At 44.7% G+C, this 23324-nt stretch overlaps 1 protein-coding gene across 3 annotated transcripts; it reads left to right on the top strand.

Annotated features, from left to right (window-relative positions):
• Positions 1-482: 482 nt before the first annotated feature.
• LOC106591099 (uncharacterized) lies at positions 483-18079 on the top strand. 3 transcript variants are annotated; one of them, XM_045710926.1, is made up of 5 exons: positions 483-723; positions 1308-1476; positions 13974-14053; positions 14152-14247; positions 16887-18079. In XM_045710926.1, exons 1-5 carry the CDS (start codon positions 672-674, stop codon positions 16955-16957), a joined length of 468 nt encoding a protein of 155 aa, XP_045566882.1. In that variant the 5' UTR covers positions 483-671; the 3' UTR covers positions 16958-18079. The 3 variants fall into 3 exon arrangements, with proteins under 3 accessions (XP_045566882.1, XP_045566880.1, XP_045566881.1); XM_045710924.1 differs by having other exon boundaries at positions 485-723; positions 14152-14499; XM_045710925.1 differs by lacking the exons at positions 483-723; positions 1308-1476 and adding exons at positions 8057-8264; positions 13596-13765 and having other exon boundaries at positions 14152-14499.
• The last annotated feature ends 5245 nt before the right edge of the window (positions 18080-23324 follow it).

The following is a 23324-nucleotide window of genomic DNA, read 5'->3' as shown; positions in this document are numbered from 1 at the left end:
AATGCAGCAAGCAGACACTGACTTGGTTGCTCATTTTCGTGCACATTTCGATTTTCATAAATACTGATTCTACAACCACAAAACACCTTAGCTAGATGTAGAATTAGGTAGAGAAGACTTGCTCATTAAAAAAAGTCAATATTGGCTACAGGTTTATTATAGCTTTTGGTAAGATTAACTATTTTAAGGATGAAAGGGACGATGTCACCTTGGTAATATTTTAGAGCGTCAGGACAGCCTATTGTAGATAACTCATGAGTGTTCTGCGAGTTATCACACAGATCAGTGCAGACGTGAGACAATGGGATTTACAGAGGGAGTTCTGTTTCTGTTAGAAAGAAAAGACAGAATCCCGTTGTAACCCCTAAACCTAAACACACTAATATAGCCTACTGTCATGTCCTTATTTGGAACCAGAACTCCTCCCCTACCCCTCCCTCTATCCTTTCCCCATCATCCTCTCACTGCCCCTAGAGAAGGAGAAGAGGGAGTGATAGAACACTGTGTGTGTGTGTGTGAGAGAGATAAGAGGAGAAGGAAGGGTCATTAAGGGTTTTCCAGTAAATAATACTTTCACTTTCAACGGTCACCGGAGAAGAAACAGCGTCTGCCGCTCGCCTAACAGAATACAGTGTCCTTCACTGAGGGACGCTCAGGGATTATTACAGGGAATGGAGATTGTAATACTTGTTTCATTATTGTCTCTGTATTGTGACTTCACCGGTAAATTTGACTTCTGGTCTAGTACAACGTTGTGATACATGTGCCTAGGTATTTTATTTTCTGTTCAGTTTTTATATTTTAGTATTTTATGTATTTACTATGAAGTATTTTTAAATGAATGAATTGGAAAGCCTGTGTGTTACGTGGTACTTAATACATTTACATTTTACATTTTAGTCATTTAGCAGACGCTCTTATCCAGAGCGACTTACAGTAGTGAATGCATACATTTCATACATCTTTTTTTTCTCTTTTTTTTTCTTCTCCCTACCACGGGGGACCCTCTAATAGGACAGAGCGAAATATAATATCATTTGGAGTCAAACGTTCTGAGTCGATCTGGCCTCTACCCCTCCCTCCCTCCCTCCTTTCAAATTCTGTAGGAATGTATCTTCCCCCTTCCTGTGTGTGTGTGTGTATGTTCTTCATCTTGTGTGTGTGGATATTTCTGAGTTATGGAGTGTAACATGTGGTTGATTAACATTCAGATAGACAAACAGACAATAATATCGTCCTGTTTGGTTTGAACAATAAAATCAACAATAACAGAACAATAAAGTTTTAACTTGACCTTGGTCTTCCAGATGCTGAGTGCCTGGTGATCAGTCCTGCCAGGCTGGTGGTGAAGTATGGAGACCCAGCCTCCTCTAACTGCAGCTCAGATACCCCTGTACAAATGGGCTGGGAAGCCACCCAGGGAGGGACGGATCTAACAGACAAGGAGGTGAAGTTCCTACACTGGAGGGTGGACAGGTAAGCGAGGCAGACACAGCTGAGACTTTTAAAACCCACCTTCTTAGCCTTTAAAGTGGCAAACAGTGGCAGCTGGCTACTTTGTTGATGTTTGAACTTAAACTGTGATATTGCCTTTATTTGTTATTTGAAATGCACTTTAAATCAAGTTGTTTATTGTTTCAACTAAGGATTGCCACTTTAAATATTTCATTTGATTTGACTGACTGGAATAACAAACCAACATGCATCACAGAGGGAGGCCAGTGTCAGAAACAGCTGAACATCACAGTTTATAATGAGTGACATCTCTCTCTCTTATCTTCACTGGTGTTTCTGAATGTATTCCTAGTATGGCTCTGCACTGTTAAATCACTTTGTGTGTGTGTGTGTTTCTATTCCTCCACAGAGCTTCCAGACAGTGTGTCCATGACAGGCCCCTCAGGTCCGATGGTTGAGGGGAAAGAGTACGAGTTTAAGTGTCTCATCCAGAAGGTCGCTCCAGGTAACAGTCTCAATGTGTCCTTCTACAAAGCCTCTGCCATCGGTAGAAAGACAAAGACATTGTTATATGCACCAGATGTACCAAGGCAGACCACCAAGGAACCTATTAGTGGGGAATATCCCCTGCTGTGGTCCCCCAGTAGAGGTGATGATGGGGCCCAGGAGAACTGGGACCCCAACCTCCTCCTGAAGTGGAATCAGAGCCCTTCAACCTCGCCGTGCACTGTGAGTCCATCTGTTTCTCTGTTACTCGACTGGTGATGTCTGTCTCTGTTGTCTATCTGCTCTCTGTCTCTCTCTCTGTCTCTGATCTCTCTTTGTCTCTGCTCTCTTCTCTCTCTGACCTCTTCTCTCTCTGACCTCTTCTCTCTCTGACCTCTGCTCCCTCTCTCTCTCGGTCTTTGCTCTCTCTGTGTGTGTGTGTGTGTGTGTGTGTGTCTGTGTGAGGCAGGGAGAGAAAAGACTGGGGGTGAGAGGGCAGAGTGGGGTGGTGTGGAATATTGGGGGAGGGAGACAGAACGATTGGACGGAGGGAGAGAGAGGGGGATAGAGGGCAGAGTGAGGGAGAGAGGGCAGAGTGAGGGAGAGAGGGGAGAGTGAGCGAGAGACGGCAGAGTGAGGGAGAGAGGGCAGAGTGAGGGAAAGAGGGCAGGGGGAGGGAGAGAGGGCAGAGTGAGGGAGAGAGGGCAGAGTGAGGGAGAGAGGGCAGAGTGAGGGAGAGAGGGCAGAGTGAGGGAGAGAGGGCAGAGTGAGGGAGAGAGGGCAGAGTGAGGGAGAGAGGGCAGAGGGAGGGAGAGAGGGCAGGGGGAGGGAGAGAGGGCAGGGGGAGGGAGAGAGGGCAGAGTGAGAGAGAGAGGACAGAGGGAGGGATATACATCTGAGAATCTGACTGAAATCAACATTACCAGAGACTTTATACTGGACAACTCCTGGAAGTGTGCATCCCAAATGGCACCCTATTCCCTATATGGTCAAATGCAGTGCACTATATAGGGCAGGGGTAGGCAACCCGGTAACACCATCTGTAGATGCTCTACAGACTATCAGTAACATGTCAACTATCTACTAACCCTAACCCTCACCTTAACACTCATCTTAACCCTAAACTTAACCCTAACCCTTATTCTAAACCTAACCTTAACCGTAAATTTAGTAAGCTTCTGTTATCAATGGATAGTTTGTTGATATTATGACCAACTGGATTATCCAAATAAAGTGTAACTGGCAACCCTGGTTCTGGAGGGCCACAGGCACTTCATGTTTTTGATTTAAACCCACCTGGAAGACCAGGTGTGTTGAATTTAGGCTGAACTGAGCTGATCAATTGAATGTCTTTACGTATAGTAAATAATATACAGTGCATTCGGAAAGTATTCAGACGCCTTCACTTTTTCAACATTTTGTTACGTAACAGACGTATTCTAAAATGGATTAAATCATTTAGGGATTTTCTTTGCAAAAACATTAATAATAAAAAACTAAAATATTCCATTTACATAAGTATTCAGACCCTTTACTCAGTACTTTGTTAAAGCACCTATGGCAGCAATTACAGCCTTGAGTCTTTTGGGGTATGTCGCTACAAACTTGGCACACCTGTATTTGGGGAGTTTCTCCCATTCTTCTCTGCAGATCCTGTCAAGTTCTATCAGGTTGGATGGGGAGCGTAGCTGCACAGCTATTTTCAGGTCTCTCCAGAGATGTTTAATCTGGTTCAAGGGCTGCTGAGCGTCGCTGGAGGCTCCGGGCTGAGGAGCGTCGCTGGAGGCTCCGGGCTGAGGAGCGTCGCTGGAGGCTCCGGACTGGGGGGCGTCTTTGTAAGTTCCGGACTGGGGACCTTCGCTGCAGGCTCCGTGCCATGGATCATCACTACTGGTTCCGCACCATGGATCATCACTGGAGGCTTCCTACGGGGAGCTGGAACCAGTCTCACCAGACTGGGGAGACGCACAGGAGACTGGGTGCGCAGAGCAGGCACAGGGCACACTGGGCCGTGGAGGCACACCGGAGGTCTGGAGCTCAGGGCTGGCACACCCCGTCCTGGCTGGATGGTCACTGTAGCCCAGCAAGGGCGGGACGCTGGCACAGGATGAACTGTGCTGCGCTGGTACCATGCGTAGAACAGGCGCAGGATAACCTGGGCCGTAGAGCCGCACTGGAGAGCAGATACGCTGAGCCGGCGCACTTCTTCCTGGCTGACGGCCAACTCTAGCACAGCAACTGTGAGGAGCTTGCACCGAGCGCACCGGGCTGTGAGTGCGCACCAGCGACACAGTGCGCATCACCTCATAATACGGTGCTTGCTCGGTCACTCGCTCCCCACGGTAAGCACGGGGAGTTAGCTCAGGTCTCAAACCCGACCTCGCCGATCTCCCCGTGTTCCCCCCGTGTGCCCCCCCCCCACCCCAAAAAAAATTGCCGCTGCCTCTCGGGCTTCTGTCGTTGATTCTCCCCGGTCCAGCTCGTCCTCCCAGTCAGCGCACGCTGCCTGGCCTTCTTGTGGTGGGTTATTCTGTCATGTTCTGAATCTTCAAATTCCCTGTCACATAGGAGCCAAGGCACAGCGTGCCGGTAATTCCACATCTTTATTGAAGGAAACCGAAACCAAAACAATAAACAGGTACGCAGCAAGAAACGTAACGCACTGTGCCGTACACACAGAAAAATAACAATAACCCACAAACACAGGTGGGGAACAGGCTGCCTAAGTATGATTCCTAATCAGAGACAACGATAGACAGCTGCCTCTGATTAAGAACCATACTAGGCCCAAAACAAAGAAATACAAAAACAACATAGACATACAACACATAGAATGCCCACCACATGTCACACCCTGACCTAACCAAACAGAGAAAAACGACTCTCTCAGGTCAGGGCGTGACAGAAGGTGTGGGTAATGATGGTTGCCAGGGCTGAAGCCATTTCCGCATAGTGCAGCTTTGATTGATAACCATGCCTACAATACTTTGATAATATTACCTTGTAACTTTATAATTTTGCCTTATATATAATGGATTTCATTCATTTGACAATGTTATTGCCTGCATTTGATTTCACGATCTCAGACCATTCTTGATGTTAGTCAGCAATGACTTAATACTTCATTCTACATTTCCTTATTATCTTATGGAGTCAGATCAAATACAATTGACTATTTACTTTGCTCATATACAAATTACATTGTCTGATTGTAAGGATTTTTTGTTTAAATCTTTGTCTCTTTTATTATCTGAGTATTGTATCCAGTTTTAATAAATAACAATAATGTATCTACTACTTTGCAAAAACTTAGTTTGAGTTCCTCTGTCCAGTGTCTGTGTTCTTTTGCCCTTCTTAATCTTTTATTTTTATTGGCCAGTCCGAGATATGGCTTTTTCTTTTCAACTCTTCCTAGAAGGCCAGCATCACGGAGTCGCCTCTTCACTGTTGATGTTGAGACTGGTGTTTTGCAGGTACTATTTAATGAAGCTGCCAGTTGAGGACTTGTGAGGTGTCTGTTTCTCAAACTAGACACTCTAATGTACTTGTCCTCTTGCTCAGTTGTGCACCGGGGCCTCCCACTCCTCTTTCTATTCTGGTTAGTGCCAGTTTGCTCTGTTCTGTGAAAGGAGTAGTACACAGTGTTGTATGAGATCTTCAGTTCCTTGGCAATTTCTCGCATGGAATAGCCTTCATTTCTCAAAACAAGAATAGACTGACGAGTTTCAGAAGAAAGTTCTTTGTTTCAGGCCATTTTGATCCTGTAATCAAACCCACAAATGCTGATGCTACAGATACTCAACTAGTCTAAAGAAGGCCAGTTTTATTGCTTCTTTAATTAGCGCAACAGTTTTCAGCTGTGCTAACATAATTGCAAAAAGGTTTTCTAATGATCAATTAGCCTTTTTAAAATGATAAACTTGGATTAGCTAACACAACATGATATTGGAACACAGGAGTGATGGTTGCTGATAATGGGTCTCTGAACGCCTATGTAGATATTATATTAAAAATGAGCCGTTTCCAGCTACAACATTAACAGCTATTTACAACATTAACAATGTCTACACTGTATTTCTGATCAATTTTATGTTATTTCAATGGACAAAAAGTGTGATTATCTTTAAAAACAAGGACATTTCTAAGTGACCCCAAACTTTTTTGTTTGTTGATACAACGGTAGTATTCTTTGATATGTATAAGGCCAGATATGACTTTTCCATATGGGTGCTCTGTACCAATGCCAAGGGTAGTCAGTACCAAGGCCAAGGGTTGTCAGTACCAGGGCAAAGGGTAGTCAGTACCAAGGCCAAGGGTTGTCAGTACCAGGGCAAAGGGTAGTCAGTACCAATGCCAAGGGTAGTCAGTACCAAGGCCAAGGGTTGTCAGTACCAGGGCAAAGGGTAGTCAGTACCAAGGCAAAGGGTAGTCAGTACCAAGGGTAGTCAGTACCAAGGGTACTCAGAACCAAGGCCAAGGGTAGTCAGTACCAAGGGTAGTCAGAACCAAGGCAAAGAGTAGTCAGTACCAAGGGTTGTCAGTACGAAGGAAAAGGGTAGTCAGTACCAAGGGTAGTCAGTACCAAGGCCAAGGATAATCAGTGCCAAGGGTAGTCAGTACCAAGGCAAAGGGTAGTCAGTACCAAGGCAAAGGGTAGTCAGTACCAAGGCCAAGGGTTGTCAGTACCAAGGGTAGTCAGTGCCAATGCCAATGGTACTAGGCAAAGGGTAGTCAGTACCAAGGCAAAGGGTAGTCAGTACCAAGGCAAAGGGTAGTCAGTACCAAGGCAAAGGGTAGTCAGTACCAAGGGTAGTCAGTACCAAGGCCAAGGGTTGTCAGTACCAAGGGTAGTCAGTGCCAAGGGTAGCCGGTGCCAATGCCAATGGTACTCAGTACCAATGCCAATGGTAGTCAGTGCCAAGGGTAGTCAGTACCAAGGGTAGTCAGTACCAAGGGCAATGGCAGTCAGTACTGACTACCCTTGGTACTGACTGCCATTGGCCTTGGTACTGACTACCCTTGGTAATAAGGCCAATGCCAGTCAGTACCAAGGGTAGTCAGTACCAAGGCCAATGGTAGTCAGTACCAAGGGTAGTCAGTACCAAGGCCAATGGTAGTCAGTACTAAGGGTAGTCAGTACCCAGGCCAAGGGTAGTCGGTATAAAGGCATCTCCCTCTCCCCCATCTCCCTCTCAATTTCTCTCTGTCTCTCACTCACCTCTCTTTAGCCTGTACTGTCATACAGAATTATTACTATGTTTCTGGTCACGAGGAGTAACAGAACAACATTTTTCTTGAGCTTTTTGGGAAATTCCAAACCAGTGACACCGACAGGAACCTACTACACTTCCCCTCGTCCTCTCCCCCCTCACTGCCCTTAGAGAAGCAGGAGAGAGAGGAGGAGGAGGGCTCACCCCTCACTGCCCTTAGAGAAGCAGGAGAGAGAGGAGGAGGAGGGCTCACCCCTCACTGCCCTTAGAGAAGCAGGAGAGAGAGAGATGAGGAGGGCTCACCCCTCACTGCCCTTAGAGAAGCAGGAGAGAGAGAGAGGAGGAGGAGGGCTCACCCCTCACTGCCCGTAGAGAAGCAGGAGAGAGAGAGAGGAGGAGGGCTCACCCCTCACTGCCCTTAGAGAAGCAGGAGAGAGGAGGAGGGCTCCCCCCTCACTGCCCTTAGAGAAGCAGGAGAGAGAGAGATGAGGAGGGCTCACCCCTCACTGCCCTTAGAGAAGCAGGAGAGAGAGAGAGGAGGAGGAGGGCTCACCCCTCACTGCCCTTAGAGAAGCAGGAGAGAGAGAGAGGAGGAGGAGGGATCACCCCTCACTGCCCTTAGAGAAGCAGGAGAGAGAGAGAGGAGGAGGAGGGCTCACCCCTCACTGCCCTTAGAGAAGCAGGAGAGAGAGAGAGAGAGAGAGGAGGAGGGCTCACCCCTCACTGCCCTTAGAGAAGCAGGAGAGAGAGAGAGAGAGAGAGAGGAGGAGGGCTCACCCCTCACTGCCCTTAGAGAAGCACGAGAGAGAGAGAGAGGAGGAGGGCTCACCCCTCACTGCCCGTAGAGAAGCAGGAGAGAGAGAGAGAGAGAGAGAGAGAGAGAGAGAGAGAGAGAGAGAGAGAGAGAGAGAGAGAGAGAGAGAGAGAGAGAGAGAGAGAGAGAGAGAGAGAGAGAGAGAGAGAAGGGCGGATCGTTGGGGAGTTTCCAGTAAAAATGATTCAGCTCCCTAACAGAATACAGTGTCCTTCACTGAGGGACGCTCAGGGATTATTACGGGGAAATGGAGATTGTAATACTTGTTTCATTATTGTCTCTGTATTGTGACTTCACCGGTAAGTTTGACTTCTGTTCTAGTACAATGTTGTGATACAGGTGCTTGGTAAGTTAGACTTCTGGTCTAGTACAATGTTGTGATACAGGTGCTTGGTAAATTAGACTTCTGGTCTAGTACAATGTTGTGATACAGGTGCTTGGTAAGTTAGACTTCTGGTCTAGTACAATGTTGTGATACAGGTGCTTGGTAAGTTAGACTTCTGGTCTAGTACAATGTTGTGATACAGGTGCTTGGTAAGTTAGACTTCTGGTCTAGTACAATGTTGTGATACAGGTGCTTGGTAAGTTAGACTTCTGGTCTAGTACAATGTTGTGATACAGGTGCTTGGTAAATTAGACTTCTGGGGCCTGTTGCACAAAACTAGGATAAGGGATTAAGCCAGGATATCTTGGTGATCCTGGCTCAATTGATCCGTAATCCGGTTGCACTAAAGATGGATAGGGGGCAGGAGGATATGTTATGGTATAAATTACCATGGAGATTTATTCTGTGGAGCTAGCCTGCTCCAGACCAGGCTAAATTCCAGGATCTATTTAATCTCATCCCTAATGTCAGTCAGCAGTCACCACAAATGGAAACCAATAGTTATTTCACTGCTCACTATACATTGTTATCACATAACTAGACCCACTGTCATTATTTAAACGTTTGTGATCATTAATTTCAATGATTTTGGATAAAAAATAATTTTTAGATTATGTTGCTATCATTAGATAATTTACAGTTTCCCATAGACTATAAGGCTATATATAAAATGATAGAATATTAGGGCCACAGAGGGGAAAAAAACACAAGTAATAATATTGTAACCGGTTGTTTTAAAGGAGGACAGTTGTTAAAATGACAGATGTGGGGCATTTCGGTGAAATTGTACTTCAGTATGGTTTCATAAACAAAGACATGCTGATGTGCCAGAATATTAAGTATCACATTGTCATAAGTATCAAAACTGTAAAAACAATATGTAGCTTTTCTGCAGAAAGAACCAGCCTCATAAATTTATGACTTTATCCTTTTTCTTCAGTGTGGCCCTAGTACTCTGTCATATAAACAAATACACATTCCAGATGAATATAAAAACACAATGTGTAACATTATGTTCCTTTATTGAATAAGGACAAAACAAAGCAGGTAAACCATCAGCTCCTTTCGAAACTGAAGTCACAGTGACTACAAGATGGAAAGCACAGAATCCAAGCATATTATACAAAATGATACATACACATTCAAAGGTCTGTATATAACACACCCTGCATGTCTGCACACTAAAATAAATGCAGGACAAATCCATACACATCAACTGAACAGACAAATGAATGGATGCAGTAGCCTCCCTGCAGCCTTGTATTACACACAGTATACCGCACAAACATCATAAGAGGCCAAATTCGTAAAAAAAACGAACCCAAAAAAACCCAATTCCTCTGCCACCGCAGGACATATTTAACCAAAATTGAAAGCACACATACTAACTAAAATAATTCAACACATATTGGTCCCTCAGCAGCCGACCACTGTCGTCATCAGGGAAGATTGCCGGATTGTCCCAGTCCATGGCTGGTGGCACTCTGGGGGCCCTCTCCTTCCTCAGGCAGGCCACATTGTGGAGGACAGCACAAGCCACAGTAATATCACATGCCCTAACAGGGCTGACCCTTAATTTGTGAAGGCAGTGAAAGCGTGCCTTCAGGAGGCCAAAGGTCATTTCAACTCTGGCCCTGGTCCTGGCATGGGCATGGTTGTAGGCCTGCTGTGCTTCCTGGGGGTCTGTGAAAGGTGTCAGGAGAAAAGGCTGGCAGCCATACCCCCTGTCTCCCAGCAGCACACCAGAGAATTCACCTGTCAACACAAAATCTCATCATTACTACCTCATAAACACAGTGATATTCTTGACACAGCCATGATGGTTATAAATAGGGGTTGTGTGGCTTACCTTGTGATAGGCACTGATAGATTTCAGAGGCCCGAAAGATTCTGGAGTCATGGACTGAGCCAGGCCATTTTGCCACAACATTGCTGATCACACAGTCAGCATTGCAGACCATCTGAAATCATAAGATGAGGAATATTACACCAATCAATGCACATCACTGGCAATGCAGAGTGTTCGTCAATGGACAATATCAAAAAGTTATGTTCACCTGAACATTAATGCTGTGAAAGGATTTCCTATTCACAAAATCGGCCTCATGGGCACCTGAGGGGGCTTTTATCCTTATGTGTGTGCAGTCCACTGCACCAATGACATTGGGGAAACCTGTCACACAAAGTAATGAGTATCCTACTATGTGTTAACAGTTGTCCTGTAATTTGTAGATCCTCTTACCTGCAATCCTATAGAACTCCTCTTTGATGTCACAGAGTCTTCTGTGGCCAGGGAAGGAGATGAAGACATCTGCTAATGCTTTGATAGCCAGACACACACTCCTTATTGTGCGGCAAATTGTGGCCTTGTTCAGCTGTTCTGCATCCCCCACTGAGTACAGGAAGGCTCCACTAGAAAAAAAGCGCAAGGCCACACAAACCATTTGCTCCACACTCAGTGCATGGCTCCGTGCAGTGCGGTGCTTAATCCTGGGACCCAGTAGTCTGCATAGATACCTGATGCCATCTGCAGAAAACCTGTATCTTTCATATAGATGGTCATCAGGGAAGGCCAGTGGGTCCAACCGGTCCCTGAAGACCCTTTCTCGCCTGAAGGCTCTCCTCAGCACAAGTGCTTCTTCATCCACCACATCTCGCACGAATGGGCATGCCATTGTCAGAGCAGAAAGGAACACACAATTTTGGGCCTTCATATAGGCTAGTGGCCACACCTGGTGCTGGGGGTGGGCAAAAGAGGGCGATGCCTTATAACGATGACTTGGTTGTACTGATTGCTGGGAAAATAAAAAAACCTTAGAAAGATGCCACCGTCCTGTGTGCTCACAATAAGAGCTCATATGTCATGGCTCACTTGACTTTACGAGAATATACCTAATTTTTATTTTGAGCTGTGTCATCTTCTTGGAGCTGGGGAGGAAAGAAAAATAATGATTAATACATTTGTGTTACAGTTAGCATACAGTGTACATTGAAGGCATATCTCACCTCCCTCTCAAGTTTTTTTATTTCAAGGTCCAGTTTCCTAATTGTCCTCTTTTTATTTCGGACTCCAGTGCAAGATTTTCCATCTTTTTCTTCTTGTACTGAATGTCTATGTCTGCCAGTTCTATTTGGCGCCGGAGGTGGTTGCCATACAACTTCCTGATAGCTTGTGAGCTCTGTGAACACAATACAATTAGCGCAGCTGGAATTTGGCAGGATGTGGTGTCCTTTTATTAATACGCACTATGTTGCCAGGCTGGTTTTCCCACTGTATAGCATCTGGGTCCTGTAAAAGAAATTAGATTTTTTGATTTTGATGAGGACTCCTCACCATTGTAGAGTAAATAGTACTTTCACAGTCTTAACATGATACCTCATGCCTTCTGGAATCCAGAGAGATGGTCTCCTCCTCATCATCGTCTCCATCATGTGCTGTTGCTGCTGCACTGGGGCCTTCACCCTATCACATTTAATCGGATTCATATTGAAGCTAGTAGACAAGACATGCCAGGCCTACAGTATGCCTTTGATGGAGTACTCACTGGATCAGCATCGTCTGGTGCTTGTGCTGGTGGCTCTAACAGGAACACAGTGCTGCCAGACACTGCAAGGCAATAGGTAAACCAAAGTCAGACAGTCCAAATTGATTCAATATGAATGTGGTTGTATCCCATGTAGAGATGGAAGGACATACCTTGAATGAAGCGGGTGGCATCTTGGGAGGAACCTATGCTCGTCTCTTTCCCCCCAGGGATCCCCTCTAAGACGGGCCTGCCTTTATTTAGCTCCAAGGCCATGTCCTCTGCTGGGGTAAGGTCAGCCTTTGGTGACCCACCACCCGTGCCTTGTCTGTGGGTATTCTTTTTCACTGCTAAAACAGTACAGACAATGTGTGAGCAGGCACCTTCTGGGTACAATATATGCTTGTGCTTTGTTAAATATTAGTCAGGGACCATACCATTCTGCAGAATGTTCTTGTATTTGATTTTGACCTGCTGCCATGTCCGTTTTGGCCCGTTCATGTTTAATCTACACACACACACACACACACACACACACACATTTAATGGAGTCACACTGCAAAAAATTACTTGGTATTTTTGTCTTGTTTTCAGTAAAAATATCAAAAAATCTATCATAGCTTTATACAGTGTGATGGAGTTACTTTACACAATTTCACTCATATCTGCAGTGCATTTCAATTAAAAATTTAACCGTTTCATAATTACAGTACAACTGCATTTTTGGAGATGTGAATTAAATATTTGAATTGTAATTGTGATGTTTCAGCGGAGCGGTGACTGTGTAATTGTGCACTACTTACGCATTCAGGCGGTCTGCAATACTTTGCCACGCTTTTTCTCTTTGCTTTATCACTGTGGCGGTGTTGCCTTTCTTCTTAATTATATATTTTACCTCCTCGTATGCCTCCATGAGGATTTGTGCTTCCGACGGGGAAAAGTACGCGGCTCTAGTTGCCATGGTAAATCAGTTAATCTGTGATCTGTGGCGGGGTCTATTTGAGTGAGCCGTGAGCGCGCACCTATCCAGGATTGGTTTCACCTGGCTTAATGAATCCGTGTCTGCTCATCCTGGCTTGGTCTTTGTGCAACCAATTAAGCCTGGACGCACATGTTTTGGCTTCATTGAGCTCAGCTGAGTCATTTATCCCGGATGTCTTAATTCTACTTTTGTGCAACAGGCCCCTGGTCTAGTACAATGTTGTGATGAATGTGCCTAAGTATTTTTTTTCTGTTTCGATCTAATGTTTTAGTACTTTATGTATTTACTATTTTAAATGAAAAAATTGGAAAGCCTGTGTGTTACGTGGTACAGAGTGAAATAGAATATAATTTGGAGTCAAAAGGTTCTGAGTTGATCTGGCCTCTACGCCCTTCTCCCTCCTTTCAAATTCTGTAGGAATGTATCTTCCTTCCTTCCTTCCTTCCTTCCTTCCTTCCTTCCTAGAGTTAAACTAGTCACTCATTTGACATGGTATGATTGGTGAATACTAGGGAGGGGTTGCTTCAACAGGTTCTCTCTCTCTCTGTGTGTGTGTGTGTGTGTGAGTGTATGTTCTTCATCTTGTGTGTGTGGATATTTCTGGGTTATGGAGTGTAACATGTGGTTGATTAACATTCAGATAGACAAACATTAGACAATAATATTGTCCTGTTTAGTTTGAACAATAAAATCAACAATAACAGAACAATAAAGTTATAACTTGACCTTGGTCTTCCAGATGCTGAGTGCCTGGTGATCAGTCCTGCCAGGCTGGTGGTGAAGTATGGAGACCCAGCCTCCTCTAACTGCAGCTCAGATACCCCTGTACAAATGGGCTGGGAAGCCACCCAGGGGAGGGACGGATCTAACAGACAAGGAGGTGAAGTTCCTACACTGGAGGGTGGACAGGTAAGAGAGGCAGACACAGCTGAGACTTTTAAAACCCACCTTCTTAGCCTTTAAAGTGGCAAACAGTGGCAGCTGGCTACTTTGTTGATGTTTGAACTTAAACTGTGATATTGCCTTTATTTGTTATTTTAAATGCAATTTAAATCAAGTTGGTTATTGTTTCAACTAAGGATTGCTGCTTTAAATAAAATGTAATGTGATTTGACAGTGTGACTGACTGGAATATCAAACCAACATGCTACACAGAAGGAGGCCAGTGTCAGAAACAGCTGGACATCACAGTTTATAGTGAGTGACTCTCCCTTATCTTCTCTGGAGTTTCTGAATGTATTCTTAGTATGGCTCTGCACTGTTAAATCACTGTGTGTGTTTCCATTCCTCCACAGAGCTTCCAGACAGTGTGTCCATGACAGGCCCCTCAGGTCCGATGGTTGAGGGGAAAGAGTACGAGTTTAAGTGTCTCATCCAGAAGGTCGCTCCAGGTAACAGTCTCAATGTGTCCTTCTACAAAGCCTCTGCCATCGGTAGAAAGACAAAGACATTGTTATATGCACCAGATGTACCAAGGCAGACCACCAAGGAACCTATTAGTGGGGAATATCCCCTGCTGTGGTCCCCCAGTAGAGGTGATGATGGGGCCCAGCTCTGGTGTTCAGCCCTGTTAGGACTGGGAGAACTGGGACCCCAACCTCCTCCTGAAGTGGAATCAGAGCCCTTCAAACTCACCGTGCACTGTGAGTCCATCTGTTTCTCTGTGACTCGACTGGTGATGTCTGTCTGCACTGTTCTCCTTTACTCTCGGTCTCTGCTCTCTTGGTCTTTCTGCTCTCTTGGTCTTTCTGCTCTCTCTGCTCTCTTGGTCTTTCTGCTCTCTCGGTCTCTCCGTGTGTGTGTGTGTGTGTGTGTGTGAGAGAGAGAGAAATGACTGGGGGTGAGAGGCCAGAGTGGGCTGGTGTGAAATATTGGGGGGAGGAAAACAGAACGATTGGACGGAGGGGAGAAAGGGCAGCGGGGGAGGGAGAGAGGGCAGCGGGGGGAGGGAGAGAGGGCAGAGTGAGGGAGAGAGGGCAGAGTGAGGGAGAGAGGGCAGGTGGAGGGAGAGAGGGCAGAGGGAGGGATGGACATCTGAGAATCTGACTGAACACTACTTGAATGCAACATTACCAGAGACATTATAAACTCCTGGAAGGTTGCATCCCAAATGGCACCCTATTCCCTACATAGTGCACTACTTTACCCTGAGATACATCCCTAATGGCACCCTATTCCCTATGTAGTGCACTACTTTACCCTAACATACATCCCTAATGTCACCGTATTCCCCATATGGTCAAATGTAGTGCAATATATAGGGCAGGGGTAGGCAACCCAGTAACACTTTATCCATCTGTAGATGCTCTACAGACTATCTACTAACCCTAACCCTCACCTTAACCCTTATCTTAACCCTCAACTTAACCCTTATCTTAACCCTAAACTTAACCCTAAACATAACCTTAACCCTTATTCTAAACCTAACCTTAACCGTAAATGTAGTAAGCTTCTGCTTATCAATGGATAGTTTGTTGATATTATGACCAACTGGATTATCCAAATAAAGTGTAACTGGCAACCCTGGTTCTGGAGGGCCACAGGCACTTCATGTTTTTGATTTAAACCCACCTGGAAGACCAGGTGTGTTGAATTTAGGCTGAACTGAGCTGATCAATTGAATGTCTTTACGTATAGTAAATAATATACAGTGCATTCGGAAACTATTCAGACGCCTTCACTTTTTCAACATTTTGTTACGTAACAGACTTAAATAGTTTTTTCCCCCTCAATCTCAACACAATACCCCATAATGACAAAGCAAAACAGGTTTTGGTATTCTTTTGCAAAAACATTTCTAATAAAAAACTGATCACATTTTCATAAGTATTCAGACCCTTTACTCAGTACTTTGTTAAAGCACCTGGCAGTGATTACAGCCTCGAGTCTTCTTTGGTATGACGGTACAAACTTGGCTCACGTGTATTTGGGGAGTTTCTTCCATTCTTCTCTGCAGATCCTCTCAAGCTCTGTCAGGTTGGATGGGGAGCGTAGCTGCACAGCTATTTTCAGGTCTCTCTAGAGATGTTTAATCTGGTTCAAGTCCGGGCTGTGGCTGGGCCACTCAAGGATATTCAGAGACTTGTCCCAAAGCCACTCCTGCATTGTCTTGGCTGTGTGCTTAGGGTCGTTGTCCTGTTGGAAAGTGAACCTTCGACCCCAGTCTGAGGTCCCGAGTGCTCTGGAGCAGGTTTTCATCAAGGATATCGCTGTACTTTGCACCATTCATCTTTACCTGGATCCTGACTAGACTCCTAGTTCCTGCCGCTGAAAAATATTCCCACAGCATGATGCTGCCACTATCATGCTTCACCGCAGGGATTGGGCCAGGTTTCCTCCAGACGTGATGCTTGGCTTTCAGGCCAAAGAGTTCAATCTTGGTTTCTTCAGATCAGAGAATCTTGTTTTCGTGGTCTGAGAGTCCTTTAGGTGCCTTTTGGCAAACTCCAAGCGAGATGTCATGTGCCTTTTACTGAGGAGTGGCTTCCTGGAGCAGGTTTTCATCAAGGATCTCTCTGTACTTTGCTCCGTTCAATCACGTCTCGGAGATCTATGGACAATTCGTTCGACCTCATAGCTTGGTTTTTGCTCTGACATTCACTATCAACTGTGGGACCTTATGTAGAAAGGTTTGTGCCTTTCCAAATCATGTCCAATGAATTGAATTTACCACAGGTGGACTCCAATCAAGTTGCAGAAACATCTGAAGGATGATCAATGGAAACAGGATGCACCTGAGCTCAATTTTGAGTCTCTTAGCAAAGGGTCTGAATGCTTATAAAAAAAAAAATTGCAAGCATTTCTAAAAGCCAGTTTTCGCTTTGTCATTATGGGGTATTGTGTGTAGATTGATGAGGATAAAAAAAAAAATGTAATCCATTTTAGAATTAGCCTGTAACATAACATGTGGAAACGTGAAGGGGTCTGAATATTTTCCGAATGCACTGTATCAAACATGTCAAATATTGGCAAAAGATCATAATTGTGCTGCCTGTGTAATCACAGCCTAAACATCTGTTTCCCTCCTCAGCATGTTCCGGTCAGGCTGCTGGAAGTGCCATGGTGGCGGTGTTTCTCCTCCAGCTCATTCATTGGCTGTAAGACCACTTCCTGAACCCACTGATTGGCTGAATACATGTGATTCTTTTCCAACCCCCTCCCACTGTGGCTGTCTGTCCACTTTCTGCTAACTATTGATTTATGGCCTTCCCTGTGGCTCAGTTGGTAGAGCATGGTGTTTGCAACGCCAGGGTTGTGGATTCGATTCCCACGGGGGGCCAGTACAAAAAAAAAAATGAATGAGATGAAAATCAAATGTATGAAATGTATGCATTCACTACTGTAAGTCGCTCTGGATAAGAGCGTCTGCTAAATGACTAAAATGTAAAATGTAAATGTATAATTGTCAGGTATATGCAGGGAGTCAGGTGCAGTAGGACAGTTTGATAACGATGATGCTAGTTAAATGAACAATACAGGGGATGAGTACTGAACATGAAAACAAACCTCTACTGCCTGATGACTGAAGCTACCGAGGGCTACATGAAGGGAAGGTAGTCAAGATGATGAAGTCCAGGTGATGGGACGCAGGTGTGGGTAATGATGGGGAGCATGTGTGGGTAATGATGGGGCGCAGGTGTGGGTAATGATGGGGAGCAGGTGTGGGTAATGATGAGGAGGTATTATGATGGTTAGTAGACCGGCGACGTCGAGTGCTGGAGAGAGGGAGCGAGTTGGTGACCTGACCATATCCACATAGAAATGTGAGTTATAGATATGTCATTCTCATTGAAAGCAAGTCTAAGAAGCGGTAGATCTGTTCTACATGCGGTATTTCTATGCTCCCCTTAAGTTTCATTTTTTTGCTGAGTGATTTCTGCATAGTGCAGCTTTGATTGATTACCATGACGACAATACTTTGATCGTATTACCTTGTACCTTTATAATTTTGCCTTATACATATAATGGAGTTCATTAATTTGACAATGTTATTACTTGCATTTGATTTCACGATCTCAGACCATTCTTGATGCCCATTCATTACTTCATTCTACATTTCCTTATTATCTTATGGAGTCAGATCAAATACAATTGACTATTTACTTTGTTCATATCCAAATTACATTGTCTGATTATGGTGAGGACTTTTTTGTTTACTTCTTTCTCTTTTATTATCTGACTGAGTACTGTATCCAGTTTCAATAAATAAAAATCTAGTTTTTACTACTTTGCAAACATTTAGCTTTTTTATACGATGACACATACTGTATATAAAAAAATACATACACAAATACTGTATATGTGTATATACACCTACTGTCACGCCTGCTCCCGCTCTCCCTCTCTGCTCGAGGCTCCAGACTGCCTTCATCATGCACACCTGTCGCCATCATTACGCGCACCTGCGCTTCATCACCGGTCACCATCACGCGCAGCAGCGCATCATTGGACTCACCTGGACACCTTTCATTTCTGACTTCCGACTTCAGTCGGTCAACTGGGAACTATGAAAGAAACGCGCTCATCCCATCTCGGAATCTCTGGCATCGTTCTCTGACCTGAAAATTACTGATGTCATGATTTGACCTCGTTCCCCCCACTTCCCAGTTTACCCGATTAACAGACACAATCACTGTCACCATGCAATCCTTCGTCTATACATTTCTGTGATGTTTTATGGTTAAAAGCAGGGTTCGAATTGAGGGGGTATGTGAGGATATTGGCCTTGTTATAGAGACGTCTAAAAAGCATATGCTACCACTTGTTTGCTTAGCTATAGGAAAACCAACGGTCCAGATTTTATAAGCGATCTAGACTATAACAATGGTAATCTCCACGATTATTTCCGCAGTCTACTAGCCTATCGAAGGTCTTGCGCATCCTAAACATCACAGGAAATGTGGTTGGTTTATTAAATGCTCTGCAATGTAGAGCTATGCCTAATGCAAAATACCAAAAAGTTAGAATAGGTATGGGTCTATGCATCGACCAAGCAGTTTAACAGATAAAAACATGTATTATTCAGGAGAATCCCATTGAATCAGGCTATGCATTTCAGTGCAGTTGCGTTCTCACTCACTAAACGGAACCGAAAACACCCCAGCCTGTTTTGATCACAGACCATGATGAAGGCTGAACATTTAAGCTGCTTGTCATTGATTTAGCCCACAATTGCCAACAGATTTGATACACATGAATTGACAAACAAAAGCCTGACTAGGATCCCGATTTTCCCCCCACGTCATATGTTTTTACCAATTAGGCTAAATGTATTCCTATTAATTTGCATAGGCTAACCATTGCGATTGATGTTATTTACCATCTTCTGCTTCTTATAAATAAACAGGCATCAGTGTAAACAATATAATTTCAATGCCCTCCACACACACATTGTTACTTACCTTACAGATCACAAAGTGAGCTAATTTCCACTCCATTCATATGAAAATACATTTGATTCATACACTGGCTTGTCTGGCTGTCATGTTTTCATTTTAAACAGGCATTCCCTTATCTACACTGAAATCATTTTAGTCCTCAATTATGATAAAAAAACCATAGCTCATTAGTACACCCTTGTGGTTGAATATATATATATAATATAGCATGTCTTGTGATACAATGAATAATGTTGAACTAACAAATACCATCAAGGGATAGTTACAATTTACAATAACGAACACCTTATGAAGCAGCTGTGAAAACAATCTAGCAATATTTTAGACTTAAATACATAACCATTGATATTTATTTGGTACATGTGTCAATTTACTTTCAGCTTGTTTGTACACTCACATGGCAGTCAGACTGAAATACAAAATTCTGGTGTGTGGAATAGAGAAGAGGTGGGTATTGTGTGGATGGGAGGTTCTGCCTGTCACTTGTTTTTCAGCAGGTAGTGGACTCGAAGAGGGAAACTGCAAAGTCCAGGCGCTGCTGCCCTCTTTGTTCTGAGTGTTTGCAGTGCTGGTGTTTTTAGCTAATCTGTGCAGCTCACATGATGTGCCCAGTATGATAGTTGTCCTGCTCTTACTTAGCAGATAATGACAACTTGACAATAACAGTAGCTGATGTAATGAAAAGTTGGAGGGTGGTTGGTAAAGGAGGACGTCAGGTGGATCTGGGTGTTGGGCAGAACCCCTAGGTCCTGGAGAACAGGAGCAGAGTAAAGGGAACAGGGTAGGAGACAGACGTAAACAAGAAAACAATCTAGAGGTGAAATAAACGCACACCCATTTAGACGAGGTGCTGGCTATAAAGGAGAGCCGCACACTCTAGGAACCTCAGATGCAAAAATATTTATGTCCAACGTTTCGACAGACAAGCTGTCTTCATCAGGGTATAATGACAAAAACTGCGGTGTGACTCGTTTATATAGTGTCAAAAGACACACACACAGGTGCTGTAATCATGGCCGGGTTTTGCCTGATATCATTGGTTTATTCTCAAATATTAAAATAGCATACAAAAAACATAAATAATAGAGTATATACAGTTGTCCTGTTTTTTCTGATGGATAGAAACTCGGTGGGTGTGTGTTTATTTCCCTTCTGATAAGAAACTTTCCCTTCCTCTGAGTAAACACGTACCACTCAGAGAAGGGTGGAGTTGGATGAGTGAAAAAGAAGGAAGAGGTAGAGTGGGCTTGAAAAAGTTAGAGGAGAAAAGGCAGAGGGAGGGAGGGCAGAGGGAGGGAGGGAGGGAGAGAGGGACGGAGAGAGGGCAGAGGGAGATAGAGAGAGCAGAGGGAGGGAGAGGTACATCTGAGAATCTGACTGAACACTACTTGAATGCAACAATAACAGAGACATTATAAACTCCTGGAATATAAGTCCGAAACAGCACCCTATTCCCTATGTGGTGCAAGGCGACTGGTCTAACGTAGTGCACTATATAAGGAATAGGGTGCCATTTGGGATAAGTATGGGAGGAGGAGGAGGGCTGACATTACAGAGAGGTAGTTCAGGAATGTTGTGTGTGTTCAGATCTAATCAACTTCCTCAGTTCTGTTTAGCTCTCTGGCGCACAGATATCATACCGCCCAATAATGCTAACCTCCCCTGTCTTGTAATGGTGAGAGGTTAGCATGTCGTGGGGGTATGATAAACAATGCTAACCTCCCCTGTTATTGTATTGGTGAGAGATTAGCATGTCTCGGGGTATGATATACAATGCTAACCTCCCCTGTTATTGTAATGGTGAGAGATTAGCATGTCTTGGGGGTATGGTATACAATGCTAACCTCCCCTGTCTTGTAATGGTGAGAGATTAGCATGTCTTGGGGGTATGATATTTGTGGGTCTGTAACTTTCTCACTCATTAGTATTCATAATTCAGGACTATCCACAATCATGGTAAAATCCATATGAATGTAGAAGTTTTTAGAAACATATTCTATTGTTATTTACAATAAAAGAGACTAAAATGTCACAACACATTATTTACCACTTCTATTGGGCACAACATTATCTGAAACACAACCAAAACAAACAGCAAATGTATCCAACAAGTTTGTAGAGTGATAAGCTTTATGTGATCATTTGGTACTAATAATATGGGACCAAATTCTTAACTTTTTACTACTTTAATACACATAAGTGAATTTGTCCCAATACTTTTGGTCCCATAAAATGGGGGGACTTTGTACAAAAAGTGCTGTAATTTCTAAACGGTTCACCAAATTAAAGCTGACAGTTTGCAGTGTAACCTCGTAGTCAATGTATCATTTAAAATCCAAAGTGCTGAAGTACAGAGCCAAAACAACAAAACATATGTCACTGTCCCAATACTTTTGTACACATACACTGAGTGTACAAAACATTATGAACACCTGCTCTTTCCATGACATTGACTGACCAGGTGAAATCTATGATCCCTTATTGGTGTCACTTGTTAAATCCACTTCAATTAGTGTAGATGAAGGGGAGGAGACAGGTTAAAGAAGGATTTTTAAGCCTTGAGACAATTGAGACTTGGATTGTGTATTTGTGCCATTCAGAGGGTGAATGGGCAAATATATTTAAGTGGCTTTTGAACAGTGTATGGTAGTAGGAGCCAGACGCAGCGGTTTGTGTCAAGAACTGCAACGCTGCTTGGTTTTGGTATACTCAGTGTAGAATTATGGTAAAAAACACAGAAACTAAAGTAATGTGGGTGTACCCACTACATTTCAATAGAATGGGCTCACCAGATGAGACAGTGTGTGTTTGTGGTGAGAGTGAGAGACACCTGGTGGCACAGAGAATAAATCAGACAGTTCTCTATTTCCAATACTCCATTATACACTACTGTCCTTATTTGGGTCTCTCTCGCTGCCCATCTCCCTCCCTCTCTCTCCCCCATCTCCCTCTCCATTTCTCTCTCTGTCTCTCACTCACCTCTCTTTAGCCTGTACTGTCACACAGAATTATTACTATGTTTCTGGTCACGAGGAGTAACAGAACAATGTTTTTCTCTAGCTTTTTGGGAAATTCCAAACCAGTGACACCGACAGGAACCTACTACACTTCCCCTCGTCCTCTCCCCCCTCACTGCCCTTAGAGAAGCAGGAGAGAGAGGAGGAGGAGGGCTCACCCCTCACTGCCCGTAGAGAAGCAGGAGAGAGAGAGAGAGAGGAGCAGGGCTCACCACTCACTGCCCTTAGAGAAGCAGGAGAGAGAGAGAGAGAGGAGGAGGGCTCCCCCCTCACTGCCCTTAGAGAAGCAGGAGAGAGAGAGAGAGAGAGAGAGAGAGAGAGAGGAGGGCTCACCCCTCACTGCCCTTAGAGAAGCAGGAGAGAGAGAGAGGAGGAGGGCTCCCCCCTCACTGCCCTTAGAGAAGCAGGAGAGAGAGAGAGAGAGAGAGAGAGAGAGAGGAGGAGGGCTCCCCCTCACTGCCCGTAGAGAAGCAGGAGAGAGAGAGAGAGAGGAGGAGGGCTCACCACTCACTGCCCTTAGAGAAGCAGGAGAGAGAGAGAGGAGGAGGGCTCCCCCCTCACTGCCCTTAGAGAAGCAGGAGAGAGAGAGAGAGAGAGAGAGAGAGAGAGAGAGAGAGGAGGAGGGCTCCCCCCTCACTGCCCTTAGAGAAGCAGGAGAGAGAGAGAGAGAGAGAGAGAGAGAGGAGGAGGGCTCCCCCCTCACTGCCCTTAGAGAAGCAGAGAGAGAGAGAGAGAGAGAGAGAGAGAGAGGAGGAGGGCTCCCCCCTCACTGCCCTTAGAGAAGCAGGAGAGAGAGAGAGAGAGAGAGAGAGAGAGAGAGGAGGAGGAGGAGGGATCACCCCTCACTGCCCTTAGAGAAGCAGGAGAGAGAGAGAGAGAGGAGGAGGGCTCCCCCCTCACTGCCCTTAGAGAAGCAGGAGAGAGAGAGAGGAGGAGGAGGAGGGATCACCCCTCACTGCCCTTAGAGAAGCAGGAGAGAGAGAGAGAGAGGAGGAGGGATCACCCCTCACTGCCCTTAGAGAAGCAGGAGAGAGAGAGAGAGAGAGAGAGAGG

Source organism: Salmo salar, chromosome ssa02 (assembly GCF_905237065.1).
Source record: "Salmo salar chromosome ssa02, Ssal_v3.1, whole genome shotgun sequence".
NCBI classification, from domain to species: domain Eukaryota; kingdom Metazoa; phylum Chordata; class Actinopteri; order Salmoniformes; family Salmonidae; genus Salmo; species Salmo salar.
The sequence above is the reverse complement of the archived record's forward strand: the minus strand, read 5'-3'. Positions and strand labels throughout refer to the sequence as shown.

Excerpts from the sequence above, each read along its gene's own strand:
- LOC106591099 (XM_045710924.1), top strand. The coding sequence starts at position 672 with ATGGAGATTGTAATACTTGTTTCATTATTGTCTCTGTATTGTGACTTC. Across the intron at positions 14,054-14,151 it reads GCTGGACATCACAGTTTATA|AGCTTCCAGACAGTGTGTCC; the intron begins GTGAGTGACTCT and ends ATTCCTCCACAG. Across the intron at positions 14,500-16,886 it reads CTTCAAACTCACCGTGCACT|CATGTTCCGGTCAGGCTGCT; the intron begins GTGAGTCCATCT and ends TTCCCTCCTCAG.